Source organism: Puma concolor, chromosome E1 (genome assembly GCF_028749965.1).
Source record: "Puma concolor isolate L17-30 chromosome E1, mPumCon1.1.hap2, whole genome shotgun sequence".
In the NCBI taxonomy this organism is placed as follows: Eukaryota; Metazoa; Chordata; class Mammalia; order Carnivora; family Felidae; genus Puma; species Puma concolor.
Window position 1 is genome coordinate 62,905,427 of NC_141680.1, and position 13,637 is coordinate 62,919,063.

General features: G+C 60.8%; 2 protein-coding genes across 5 annotated transcripts in view; both read right to left on the reverse strand.

The window, feature by feature from the left end:
* FASN (fatty acid synthase) overlaps positions 1-13,637 on the reverse strand; it is a 76,430-nt gene that overhangs the window by 8,224 nt on the left and 54,569 nt on the right. The window lies entirely within an intron of this gene.
* On the reverse strand, positions 546-2,631 carry LOC147574608 (carbonyl reductase [NADPH] 2-like). The gene is made up of 8 exons (XM_086688279.1): positions 2,480-2,631; positions 1,922-2,019; positions 1,664-1,818; positions 1,528-1,570; positions 1,341-1,440; positions 1,160-1,224; positions 809-926; positions 546-730 (listed from the first exon to the last, which is right to left on the reverse strand). The coding sequence occupies exons 1-8, from the start codon at positions 2,529-2,531 to the stop codon at positions 627-629; spliced, it is 735 nt and encodes a 244-aa protein (XP_086544405.1). The 5' UTR covers positions 2,532-2,631; the 3' UTR covers positions 546-626.

The following is a 13,637-nucleotide window of genomic DNA, read 5'->3' on the forward strand; positions in this document are numbered from 1 at the left end:
AGATAGATGTGAGCCCGTGGGTACATGGCATCTTCCCCAGATCCCAGACCCTCTAACCTCTCTGACTGGCGGAGGTCGGAGCAGCAGTGCTGGGCTGAAGGGCGGGGCCAGAGCCTCAAGGGGAGGGAACGTGGCTGCCCTCTGCCCAGGGCTGATTGGGGGGCTGGGGGAGGGGGCGGGGCACGACAAAAATCTCTGTGTAAGAAATCGCTGCCCTTCAGCTACAAGACAGGGTCGCCGTAGAGTCCGGCTGGCTTTAGGATCTGCGCCCTCATTTCAAGGCAAGTGAAATGTGTGCTCCCCCTCCCTGATCCTCCCCTCCCAAACCCCGGCACGCACTGGTTCCAGAGAATGGCCTCCATTTATTTAGGGAAATCCAGCCGGCACAGCGGAGGACACTGGGTGGGGGCGACAGGGGCGGGTTACATGGCAGCGCGAGTGTGGATGCGGTGTCTGCCCAGATGCAGAGTCTGGGTGGGAGATGCGCGCGCGAGCGGCTGGGTGGTGAAGGCGTGGTGGGGCGGTGGGCGTGACCGGGGCGTGGCTGGGCGGGGGGCGTGGCGGGGCGTGGGCGGGCGGGGGGCGGGCCTGGTGCCCTGAGCGCCGGCTCCCCAGCGCCGGGCGCTCTAGGAAGCCAGGTACCCGGCGTCCACGAATATGCCCGAGCCGCTGGTGGAGGCGCTGTGGTCGCTGAGCAGGAAGAGGATGCTGCTGACCACGTCCTCCGTCTCTGCGGGGATCGGCGGGATCAGCGCGGTGTGTCCCGGCCGCCCTGGTCGCGCCCTCCGCTCCCCGAAGCCCCGCTGACCTGCAAACTTCTGCAGGGGGTGACGCTCCTTCAGTTTCCGGGCGATCTCGGGGTCCGTCAAGACTTTCTGGCCCATGGCCGTCAGCACCACCGTGGGGTTCACGGAGTTTACCCGGATCTAGGGCCAAGGGGCCGAAGACGGCGGCCTCAGCGAGTAGATGAGCCTCTGTGCTCCCCCCCCACCACCACCTGCGGAACTCGCTTACTGTGTTCAGTCAGTCGCTGCCCAGAGCCTTGGATGGTCCTCGGGCCTCTCCCATGCCGTCTGCCGCCCCTTACCATTGCCAGTCCCTACCCCTGCTCCCCAGCCCACCTTTGTGTGATCCCCAGGTCCTCCCCTCCCATGCCCACCTTGTATGGCCCCAGCTCTGCGGCCATGGCTCTGGTGAATACACTTATTGCGCCCTTGGTGGAGCCTGTGGAGGGAGGGCAGCACTGAGGACCCCTTAGCCCTCTCTGCACAGACGCTAAGCCCCAGCGCCCAGGATCTCCTCATGGATGGATGGGGTACGGGCTGGGCAGAGGGACTCACTGTAGACAGATAGGTTGGGTAAAGTGACATGGGCCACCATGCTGGAGACATGGACAATGGAGCCAGGCACTCCGCGGTGGATCATTCCCCGGGCCACGATCTAGAAACCAGGAGAGGGGCAGCCTGATCTCACTGTATTCCCGGCCGGGCCTTGTCATCCTTGGGCCTTGCTCCCCCACTGGCTCACCTGGGACACCTGCACCAGTGAGCGCAGGTTCACATTGAAGGTCCTGCAGAGGGCAGACAGTCAGAGTGTCCGAGGCCACATCGGCCCCATGTCCTCAGCAACCACTCCCCAGTCCACCTGCTCTCCTACTCCCCACCTGTCGAAGACCTCCTTGGTGACCTCCAGGAAGGGCTGCAGTGGCGCCACGGCAGCGTTGTTCACCAGCAGGTCCACGGGGCCCACGTTGCCCAGTGCCCGCTCCGTGGCGTCCCAGTCACCCAGGTCCACACACACAGTCTGTATCCCGGGACACTGCGGAGAGGCAGTGGTCAGTGATCAAGGAGGTGGTCCCAGCAGGCTCATGAGGCACCCGGAGCGTGTGGGGTCAGGCTTGGGCCGTGACCGGGCTGCTCACCTCCTTGGAGAGGCTGACTAGGTCAGCGTCGGTGCGGCTCACGGCTACCACTTTGGCTCCCAGGGCATGCAGGGCCTTCGCAGTGTCCCTCCCGATCCCTGCAGGGGGGCACCGGGTGGGCAGATACCCCAGTACATCTGGGTCAAGGCTGAGGACTGAGGCTGCAGCCTCTTCCTCTCAGGAAAGAGCAGTGAGGGGGTGCCAGCCAGAGTCAGAGGCTGGCCAAGGGAGGCCCCAGAGAACAGCTCCTTTCCACTGAGCCCAGGGAAGAGACCCTGTCTGGATGTCCCCGTCTGCGTAGCCTGAACCTGAAGGCCACTGTCTCGGGTGGGGGGTCTTGTACTGACCAAGTAGAGGCAGTGTCCTGTCCCAGGGCGGCCTGCTGGGTGGTGGACGTCACCCGGGGCCGGGGTGTGGTAGGGAGGCAGGCACTGGCGGGGAGGGCTGTGACAGGCATGGAGGGACTCACAGACCCCAGCACAGGCCTGTGAGGCTTCAAGTCTGGCCACCTTACTCTCCACCTCGGCCCCTCCCGCACCCCCACCTGCTCATACGTACCTTTCCCTGCCCCTGTCACCAGGGCCGGCAGGCCTCTGAAATTCAGTTGCATGGTGCCGACTCTGAGCCTGTGTGCAGCAGGAGAGGAGGGCAGGAGGTTTTAAAGGCCTGGGGCGGGCCGTTGGGGTGCTGTGGAGGAGGGGGGAGGCTGGAGGCACAGGGCAGGGGTGGAGCATCACTGCAGTCTCTACATCTTTGTTTACAGGAATCTTCTGCCCTCCCCAGCACAACCCAAAGGTGCTGGTCAAACGCTGCACCACGAGGTTTGGAAAAGGGAATAAAGGGGCTTGTGGGTGGCTCAGTGGAAGTGTCTGACTCTTGAGACCAGCTCAGGTTGTGATCGTGCATCAGATTCCATGCTGAGCTTGGAGCCTGTGTGGGATTCTCTCCCCCTCCCTCTGCCCTTCTCCCCGACTTGCACTTTCTCTCCAAATAAATAAATATTTAAAAAAAAAAAAACAGAAAAGAAAAATAGGGGCGCCTGGATGGCTCAGTCACTTAAGCGTCGACTTCGGCTCAGGTCATGATCTCGCAGTTCATGAGTTCGAGCCCCGTGTCGGGCTCTGTGCTGACACCTCGGAGCCTGGAGCCTGCTTCCGATTCTGTGTCTCCCTCTCTCTGCCCTTCCCCCACTCACGCTCTGTCTGTCTGTCTGTCTCTCTCTCAAAAATAAAAATAAAGATTAAAAAAATTAACAACAACAAAAACAAACAGAAAAAAAATTAACCGCGGAGTAGGAACGTGGCCCTTCTTGGATGGTGGGGACGGATGGCCTGGAGCTGGCCCCTGCAAGCCTCGAGCAGGAGCCCCTGGATTATAGCCCAGGCATACTGGGTTTGAGGCCGTTCTGCCCTGCTGACCCCGACTCCACCACGGCCCTAGTCTGTGGCCTCCAGAGCCTTCCTCACTGGCCCCTGGCCGGCCTAGGACACCCGCCCCCTGGCTTCCAAGCCCAGAGCCCAATCCTATCCACAGGTGTGGCCACCCTGCCGGCCTCATTCCCTCTCAGGTGTGGCTCGGGGAGGGGGCGGTTCCCCTCCCGGCTGTCCTGTTTTGGCTCCCTCCCCCCACTCTGAAACTTCACCTTGGCACAAATCGGCGGACTCTTCCGGGCACCAGAGGCCTCACTGGGCTTCTCCTCTGTGCCACTGCTACCTGTGGGTTCTGATGGCGATTGCACTTCTGGCAGCAAGCCCCAGGCCTGTCCTGAGCACCTTCTGGTCCCGGGTCCCGGGCCTCACGGGACCCATGCCGCTGTCCACAGGTTCGGGGGTCAGGGCAGGGCACGTGACAGGTCTACCAGGCCCTCCGGATCCAGAGGTGTGCCCCACCGTCTCTCCCTCACTCAGACCTGGCCAGCGCCCCAGGAAGACAGGCTCCCGTCCTAAAGCCCATCCTGCCTCTCGGAGACCCCCTCAGTCCTGCAGACCCAGCCGGGCTTGCCCTCTGGGCGCGTCCTTGGCTTGCGAATCATCGGCGAGTGAAATGGAGGGACTCCTTGCCCTGACACAGGTAACTCGTGCAGTCTGGCTTTCTTCCCAGACACCTGTTGGACATTTGTTCCCAAGAGGGACTCAAGGTGCCAGCTGTGGGGGTGGGACAAGGAGCCGGTCCTGTGTGCGAGTGAGGCTCCAGAGAGCACATTAGCCAGGTGCCTGGGAAGCGCCTTTATGCAGCGCGGGGCTGAGCTCTCATCTGCGGGATCCGCCCGCAGGTCTCTGAGATCCCCAGGAGAGAGCACACCTGCTTCCGCCCCTCTCTGAGCCCTGGGGGACGGCTTCCACGTGGCCTGGGGGACAGTCCCCAGCCCCCTGCCCACCCTTTGCCCGATCTGCTCGCAGAGGTCCCTCTGGGGAGTGTTCTCCCAAACACCCACAGCTTAAAATTGTCTCCCTACATCCCTCAACCCACACCCCGAATCAGAACACCCGGCAGCACCCGCCCCACTCCACCGAGGCCACCAGGACATTCCAGACACATTCGAGTGCTATGGATCATTTTTATTCTGAAATCATTCAGGATTGCAAGGATAGTACAACCGTTTTCTCTGAACCATTTTGAGAGTAGTTTGCAAAACTAGCACCCCATCGCCCGCAAGTAGCTTAGTGTCTGTTTCCTTCAAATGGACATTATCCTACACACACACACACACACACACACACACACCAGCCAAGGGACTAACACCACATGTCCCCACCATGTGTCCTCAGCTCCCTTTCAGGTCTTAAAAATTGTCCCAGTGACGTTCTTGTTGTAAAGAACGGCTTCATTGAGGTATAGTCGATAGATAATCAGAAATTCAACTGAGCAGATATTGAACATCTGACTTTATTAATCAGTTCGTGGATTAGGCATCATCTCATCCCCAAGCATAGAGGAACTCCGTTGAGCTGCAGAAAAGGAAGGGTTTTTAAGGAAGAGAGGGAATGGAAAAAAGGAAATTAGTAGCAAAGAATGCATTGTTTTAGGCCAGGTGGCCCTCCTAAGGGGAACAGAAGGGGTCCCTCAGTACATGTCCTGGTGCTGACCAGGGCATTCCCCGGATGACTGGCTAACGGGTCCCTGACGTGAGTGACTACATTTGGGGCCCCGCGGTTTCCTTTTTAGCAATACTAAACTGCACAGATTTAACGTACAGTGAGAGCAGCTGGGGCCCAGCCCCGCGAACTCATCACCACAACTGGGGTCATAAACAGACCGATCGGCTCCCCAGGCTTCCTCGTGTCCAGCTGCTTCTGTGCTTGTGGTGGCAACACGTGGCCCAAGCCCCTGCCGCCAAGCGCCCCAGCGCGGAAGACTGCTCCCCATTGCCCCCCTGTCCCCCCAACTCAGCGCATCCCCAGAACTTAACTCTCCTGGCCGGCCGGAAACGCCCCATTTCAGTTCTGGGTAGTGAAAGGGCCCAATCCAAGGTCACCGTTGTTGGGGCTGGCTCATCCCTCTTGTCTCCCTCACTCCAGGACACTCTTCAGTCTTTCCTTGACCTTTATGACCTTTTGGAGACTGGAGGTCGGTTCTTTTGCAGAAAGTCCCTCAGCTCCGCCTTGCCCGGGGTCCATCGCGATTAGATGCTGCGCGTCTCTGGTCAGGAGCGCCAGGGAGGCAGCGCCCTGTCTCACAGCGCGCCGTCAGCTGGTGACCCGTGTCACCACTGGTGCCGTTAGCTCCGACCCAGGGGTGGAAGGTGACGGCACTAGACCTCACAGCTTGGTCCTTCACACTAAGAAGAACGTGGCTGCCGCAGCTTCGTGTGTCCTCTGAATCGCGGGCAAAATGTCCCCGTGGCCACACGGACTCGGAAGTACGCAGGGAAAGGAGTTCTGGGTCCAGGGGCGGCCGTGCGCAGCACGCACCCACCGGTGCAAACTCGCCACGGAGCGCTTCGTTTCCGGGGAAAGCCAGGAGCAAGACGGGCCTGACGTCATTCAGCCGACAGCCCACCCTGGACACGTGCTGCCCTGGACCCCACGGGCGGCGCATCCCTTCTTGTGTCTCAGCCACCCTGTAACCGACACGGAAGGCGGGCCACCGCTGGCTCGGAGGATGGCAGATGGGGCGGGACCAGGAGGAGGGGAGAGCAAGCAAACGGGCTGACGGGCACGCGAAAACGCACACAAATCACAACGGAATGGCCGTGGCGCTCTTTCCTGCAACCGGCCACGTGGCCACACGGTCACAACTACTGTGCACCCGCCACCAGCCCGCGCCTCTTTGCCCTCGGCTGACCCGGGCTCCTCGCCCGCTGGAGGAAGAGCCCAGCACTCGCACGGCTCCGACTGCGCCCTGGCCCTGCTACCTCTGTGGCGATCACTATCACGTCGTCTCTGGGGACTAAGCGTCACTCGGAATCCCTGCCCCCGTTGAACTCCGGAAGCCCGGCTGGACGGCCACCGTTCCGACCGAGGGCGGCCACAGAGAAGAGCCCGATGGGAATTTATGTCCCAAAAGGGTGCCGAGAAGGGCGTCCCCTGGGGCTCCGGGTCCGGCAAAGTCGCTCCCGCAGGAACGTTCCAGTCTCTCTGCGCCCGTGGGCACCTTCCCGCACAGCGTGCCACGGAGCCCGCATTTCCAGAGGGTTCTGGCGGCCACCCTTGTGCCCGGTCCCCGTCCGCCAGGCAAGCGCGGGCAGACCCACAGGCTGCCACGCGTGCGGTGGGCAGGCTCTGCCCAGGGAGCCACGTGCACGTCTGCGTGGGGCTTCCTGCTCCTTCCGCACCGGCCCCACACCCTGGCGCCCACTCCACACAGATGTGTCCCCGCTCCTGTGCATCTGAATCAGCAAACCCGGGCGATTGCTCTGGTGAGCCTCCCTTCTCACATCCCACCGTGACCTCACGTCCATCGAGTCTGCCGAGCGGCTAGAGCGGGGGTGGGGGGTGGGGGGGTCGTGCACCTGTGAGGACCAGCAGGCTCCGCAGGGGACCCTCTCTGGGGCCGCCGTGACCGCTTCTTCAGGCAAAGAGACGCTGAGCTCCTGGGACACTTAGGGGTTCACCGCATGCGTCCGTGTGTCCGGTCCGAGACTTCCGGGCCCCACTCTTCACCAACTGTTGCTGTAGCGTTGACACAGGGTCCCTGGGGCGTGAGGGGTCCGTTTGCACTGTAAGGGTGAGGCTTTGTGTGGCCACAGAGGGGCGGCATGTCTTCTAGGACTCAGGTCCCTCCTGCGGGCTTGGGGCTGGGACGACCCCTCCCCCTGCACCCGCAGCACCAGGAGGTCCTTGGGACCTGTGCCGGGAGTGGCCACCTGCCACACCCCACGTGCCCCAGCATCCCAGCTTCCGCCGGGGTCTCTCAGAGCCGGGCCGAGACCACGAGGGTGAGTGACGGGGCCCGCGTCGGGGGGCAGAGGTGACAATGTGCAGGCTGGGCAGACCCCCGGGGGTTGGAGACCGGGCAGAGGGACGAGGCGGCCTGGGGGCCTCACACAGCCCCACGCACACCTGCCCCAGCTCACACACGTACACACCCACCCGCACGCGTTCCCCACCCCCAGGCACACCACACGCACATATACTTGCCCCCACACCTGCTTTACTGACTGTTTTTCTACCCCTGAGATTCTGAGTTCTTCAGCTCACCAAATCAGCCCTCCGGGGCCTGCCTCTGCCCTCTGGCTTCTGGCCTCGGGCCTCTGCCCTCTCCCTTCTCGCCTCGGGCAGACCGTGGAGGCTGTCTTCCCAGGGATACGGCCCTGAGTCAAGAGGGTGAGGGCACTTGCACCCCAGAGCAACAGCGGAAGGGGTGTCCATGCCCAGAGCAGGGCTGTGGAGCAAAGGTTTGCCAGGGGCCCTCACACCTGCCCCGGTGCCCGATACGGGCTCATCAGAGTCTCCGAGAGGAAGGTCACGGACAGCATGACCACCCACCCACCGTAAGCCGGCCTGTGCTCTGCACTGGAGGTGCGTGTGGCGGACCCACCGGGGACGGACACAATGAAACGGTCCACAAGAAGGGTGTGACCCAGGCTGTGGCGGGGGTGCCCATGCAGGGAGCCCCCACCCGGGGCCGGGGCGAGGAGCGAGCGCCCACCTGCTTGGCAAAACGCCAGGCCTCTAGTATTGCGGGTGGTGGAGAATTCGCGGCCCAGAGAGGTCCGCCCTCGCCTCTGCTCCTGGGACGCGACCTCCAGGCCTCTGCAGGGTCCCGCCTGCCAGGCATGTCTTGGCTCGCCTGGGGGCCTTGGCCAAGGGGGTGGTCTCAGGTGCGACTTGTGCGGGGGGCTTCAGGAGATGTAGTATCAGGCCCGGCCTCTGGGGACGGCTGGGGTCTAAAGGTCGGCCTGACACACAGGCGGTAATGAAGTCGCAGTAAAAACCCTGCACACCGAGGGCTCAGGCAAGCCTCCCCGGCTGGCAGTGTTTTGCATGCGTTGTCACATGTCAGGACTCTGAGGGGAGGAGACAGTGGGAAGCCCCCCCCCACCCCTGCCCAAGCTCTACCTCTGTCTCTCCCTGTGGTGAGAGGGCCTGGGAGGAGGACTTCGTCTGGATCACGCAGCAGGTGCTGTGAGATGGGGTGGGGGGGAGGGCAGGGAGAGGCCTCGGGTGCCCAGGGGCACCACACGAAAAGCCTGGCTGCAGCTGGACAAAGGTCGTTCCCAGGAGTCTGGGCTTGCTTCTCAGGCTCTGCCCTTGAGGTCCTCAAGAGGGAGGGAGGTTTTAGTTGACTTTGAGGAGAGCACCCTTGAGTAGACCTGCCTGAAACCAGACCTCGCCACTTGAGCTGCAAAGAGGACGCTTGAGCGGGGTGGGGCAGAACTGAGTCAGAGCTGGCTCGGATCAGGGACAGGTGGGCTCCCGGTGGGGGGAAGGGACTTCCCACCGAAGGGCCAGCCCCTGCGAGGCCCACAGAAAAGCCTGGGCTCTAGGCTGTGCTCAGGAAGGGTATGGAGGCCTCTGGGAGGCTTGCGCACCAGACAGGCCCGTAAGGAGGCCGCCCACAGTCCGGATCCCACCCTGCTGTCTGGGCTGGAAGGTTTTTCGTTGGGAGGGCCTGGAAAATTCCATGGCTGGGAGGTGCGGACGGGCACGGTCTCTACACCTGCAGAATGTGGACACAGTGCTTAGAAACCAAGGCTGTCTCCCAAAGGGCATTTCGGTGCCACGGGGGGGGGGGGGGGGGGGGGCGCAGGTGCCCTCGTGCTGGTCACGCTGAGCAAGTGGCAGCCTCCTGCTGTGGGACCCGGCCCTCCCCCAGAGCCAGAGCCACAGCCCGGTCGTCACCCACGGCTCAGCCCAGAGCCTGCATTTGTTCCGGACCTTTCCTCGGCGCCACTGGCCAGCTGCTGCCCACCAGGACCCGCTGGTTCTACTTCAGGAGGAGTTCTCGATCTGCCTGTGCCCCCATTTCCCTCTCCCCGAGGCCGGATCACCCGCACTCTCGCCGGCTCCCAGCCACGTCGGCCGGTAGAGGCCCGGGCTCTCTCCCCACTCGCCGCAGCTGCTCCGTCCACCTTCTCAGATGTGGGCCCAGGAAGCCGAGCTGGCACATCAGCTTCTCTGAGCGTCGTCCCTCTGGGTCCCCGCACCCCCGCTGTGGCTCCCACCCCCACCGCATCCACTCTGTGACTTGCGACAGGCAGGACCCCAGCACGACAGGGTGCTCCGCCACTATTCCCCTAGCGCTACACTGCGGAGCGAAGGAACGATGAGTGAGCGAACGGGTGGCACATTCTAAGACAAGGGACTGCCAGCTTGTGGCGGCAAAGGCTGTGGGTGCCGGCACGGGACGCTTGTGGCCAAGTTGGTACGGAAGGACGGGCACAGACACGTACGAGATGACCACAGGAGGCACCTCTGCCTCCACAGCTGGCCCGCGTCCGAGACTGGGGGCAGTACGTGTCACAGTCAATAGGACAGTTATCAGGACAGCACTGTCGACGGTGGCCTGTCCTGGACATAGGGCCCCCGAACTGTAAGTGGAGGTTAACAAAACACAAACCACCCAGAGCAGCATCAGGCCGAAGGCAGCACGAGGGGGCTTCCTGGAGGAGGCAAGAGGCAGGCGCAGCCGAGAGAAAGCCGGGAGGGGGAGAAAACCTGTCCAGGTCACTGGACACAGGCCACCACTCCTCCCTCACTGGTCGTGTGTGCACACATGCACCACCACACGTGAATGTGAGCACGTGTGCTCGGGCACTCACATGGGGACACACATGGACACGCGTGTGCACACACAGGCACATGTGTGGGAGCACTCGTGTGCGCTCACGTCTGGCCAGAGGGACGGAGGTTCATCCATGACGCCGGGCTGAGCCAGGAGTCAGACTTAGCCACATCCTGTCACTGTGTTTAGGGTCCACTCTGGCGCTCCCCATGGCCGGTCACACAGGCCGGTCTCGGGGGAGGACGGGCCAAGGCACGTTGGCTGTTCTGACCGGCTCTGGGTCAGGTGCCTCCCGGGGACGCTGCTAAGCCAGATTTGCCCCTGGGCCAGGAGCTCAGCCTGGTCTTGGAGCCTTTGAATACACCCAGAGGTAAGACTGGGGATGCTCGCCTCACTGGGGCGGAAGCCGAGGGACGCCTCAACAGCGCATTTTGTTTTCTTCTGGACGCCGAGGGGACAGAAAAGACCTAAGACCTCCAGGACCCCATCATCTCTGGGCACGAAGGTCTGTGTGGCCGGCAGCCGGCAGGGGTGACGGTCCCACGCCGACTGCAGGGGGAACCCAGGTCAGATCTCTCCCCCTGGGCCTCTGTGCTCCCAGCAGGGAGTGGGATCCAGGGCTCAGGTCACCCCAGGAGCTCAGTTTGAGGGAGGCTTTGCCTCTGGGGGTGTCTGTGGGCTCAGTGCCAGGCCTTTCCTGCCTCGAGCACCCCCCTGTGGAAAGGTGTTCAGGCTCATGGGCACCATAGAGAAAGGGTTCCTGCAAGGTTTCCTTTGAGGGCCTTGGAGCCGGCACCCTCCGTCGGGCCACATGGGATGCACCGCCCCGAGTTGGAGTGTGAGCCACGAACCACAGCCCGAGAAGCCAATCGACGAGCCCACTAGCTTTCCTGTGTGGGCTTGTTCTTATCTTCACCCACCGTGGCCAGTCCTCACCACGTCGCTGGGGCCCAGAGCCTTAGAGGGAGAGTGATGGACACCTGGGGAGGGGCCACGCTCAGCCAGTGGCACTGGCCGAGTCAGCTGGGTGTGGAGGCAACGATCACAGCTGAGGTTAGGGACTTCTCCGGCCTTCCCACCGCTGCCTGCACCTGCCGTCTCCCGAAAGCCCCGACCCCGCTCCTGGGGGTGGAGGGTCTCCCTTCTCCCACAAGCTGATTCTTTCACAGCCTGGCACCAGGGCTTTGGAGAATAAGAGGGAGACCTTGGGTGTCAGGGTTATTGGGCAGGGGTCCGTTCCCTGGAGGCTTCTGGGTCCTGGGGACACTGCCTGCCTTCAGACTGCTGACAGCTTCTCTGGTGGGAAAAGGCCTGAGGACCCCTGCTCCCCCCACTATGACGGGATGATAGCATAATGTGTAAGGTGCAGATGGGGAGCCCTGGCCGCGGGTCTCCTTTGCCAAGAGACTAAGCTCTTTCCAGCAGGGGAGTGTTCGGGCGGGTTTGCCGGAGGCATAAGGGCTCTCTGCCAGGGTGAGTGTAAGGCAATGCTCCTGGGAAAAGCCATCCTGGCTACTCCCAGGATTAGGACGAGGGATGCCGAGCTCGGGAGGGGCATCAAGGTTCCTGCCAGCAGGCACTGGGTTCTCCATCCTGCGGCCTTGCTCAGTGCATGGAGAGGATGGTCCCTTCCCCCAACGTGACGGTGTCCCTGGGGAGTCCGACGACCCCCTCCCTTGGGAGCTGGCCCAGCTTAGGTGAATTTCTGTCTCTTAGGCCCCAGCAGACCCTCCACCAGCTAGTGCTTCCTCAAGAACAGCTATAACTCGCCCCTCGGATCAGAGTAGAATAGGTGAAAAACAGACTGAGATTTACAACACACTGTCCTCTCCATGAGCTAAAAATGTGGGCCCAAACGACCACAGACATTTGCCTCCAGGGGTGATTGATTGGTTTAGAGAGCACGAGTTGGGGAGGGGCAGAGAGAGAGGCAGAGAGAGAATCCCAAGCAGGCTCCGCGCTGTCAGCACAGAGCCCAACACGGGGCTCACACTCACAAAACCATGAGGTCATGACCTGAGCTGAAACCGAGAGTCGGTTGCTTAACCGACTGAGGCACTCAGGCGCCCCTCCATTGGTGATGTTTTAACAGGTTTCCAGACTACCCTGCCCACTGTAAATAGCTGTGGAGGCTGACGAAATATGCCCAGTAGTTGTTTTCCGGAAGTGGATAGTAGGCAGCACAAGACTTCCGTCCCTGGTGGATAGAAACCCCTAAGATTAGACCCACGGATGCTCTGCCCGGGGTAGCACCTCCACCTGAGGGGCAGGGAGCCAGAATCCAAGAAGAACACATGATCCTGCCAAGCAGAGGAAGCAGATCAGGATTTGAGGCAATCGAAGGGGCTGGGATCTTCAGGCCTGGCGTTGGAGAGGAGGAGGCTGCACCCAGAGGTCTGTGGGTGGTCTCTGTCTGGTTCCCTTGTAGACCACGGCTGAGGATAGGGCTGTAGATGTGCAGGGTAAGATTACCCAAGAGGGGTTAAAGACAGACAGAGGAGTAGTTGTGGACCAGTGTTGGGGACCTGGGAACTCTGGCCCAGCCAGAGTAGACACGGCTTGTCAACACCTCATTCACTCCCTGGGCATCCACCTAAGACCTGGAAAGTCTGATCCTTATGAGTCAGGGCCACTAGAGGCAAGCTTACTCTTCTGTCTCTGAAGCCCTAATAAAATGTACAGGGGTGACAGTTTGGAGACCGAATCCCACTGAGTCAGAGGCCCTGGGGAAACACCATAAGTTTTGCACAGATAACCCTAATAAAGCACAAAACCAAAACTAGACGAGTTTAAAACGATCAGTCAGTAATTAAACTGTCTACCAGAACAAACATGAGCACTCTTCAGAGGAAGATAACAAAATCCAGACTTTCTTTTTTTTAGAAATTTTTTTTAACGTTTATTTATTTTTGAGACAGAGAGAGACAGAGCATGAACCGGGGAGGAGCAGAGAGAGAGGGAGACACAGAATCCGAAGCAGGCTCTGGGCTCCGAGCTGTCAGCACAGAGCCCGACGTGGGGCTCGAACTCACGGACCGTGAGATCATGACCCGAGCCGAAGTCAGATGCTTAACCGACCAAGCCACCCAGGCGCCCCAAAATCCAGACTTTCTATGGCATATCATCTGCAATGTCCAGTACACGTGAAAATTTTCTAGAAATGAAAAGAAATGGGCGCCTGGCTGGCTCTGTGAGAGGGGCATGCAACTCTTGATCTTGGGATTATGAGCTCGAGCCCTACTTTGGGTGTAGACATGACTCAAAGAAATAAACTTTTTTTTTTTTTAGAGAGAAACAAATGAAAAGAAACAGGAAAATATCATCCACAGGCAAGGAAAAAGCAGCCAATCAAAAAAAGACTGTCTTGATTTACCAAACAAGAGTTTATTTTTTAAAAACTTTTAAAAAGTTTATTTTGAGAGAGAGAGAGAGAGTGAATGCAAGTGGGGGAGGGGCAGAGGGAAAGCGAGGGAGAGAGAAAACCCCAAGCAGGCTCCATTCTGCCAGTGCAGAACCCGACACAGGGCTCGATCCCATGAACCAGGGGATC

Bases quoted from the DNA above. Each gene is read 5' to 3' on its own strand.
- LOC147574608 (XM_086688279.1), bottom strand. From the start codon at position 2,531: ATGCAACTGAATTTCAGAGGCCTGCCGGCCCTGGTGACAGGGGCAGGG. The intron at 1,571-1,663 runs GTGGGGAGTAGG...TGCCCTCTGCAG, and splicing joins ACCAAGGAGGTCTTCGACAG to GACCTTCAATGTGAACCTGC. The intron at 1,441-1,527 runs GTGAGCCAGTGG...CCTGGTTTCTAG, and splicing joins CACTGGTGCAGGTGTCCCAG to ATCGTGGCCCGGGGAATGAT.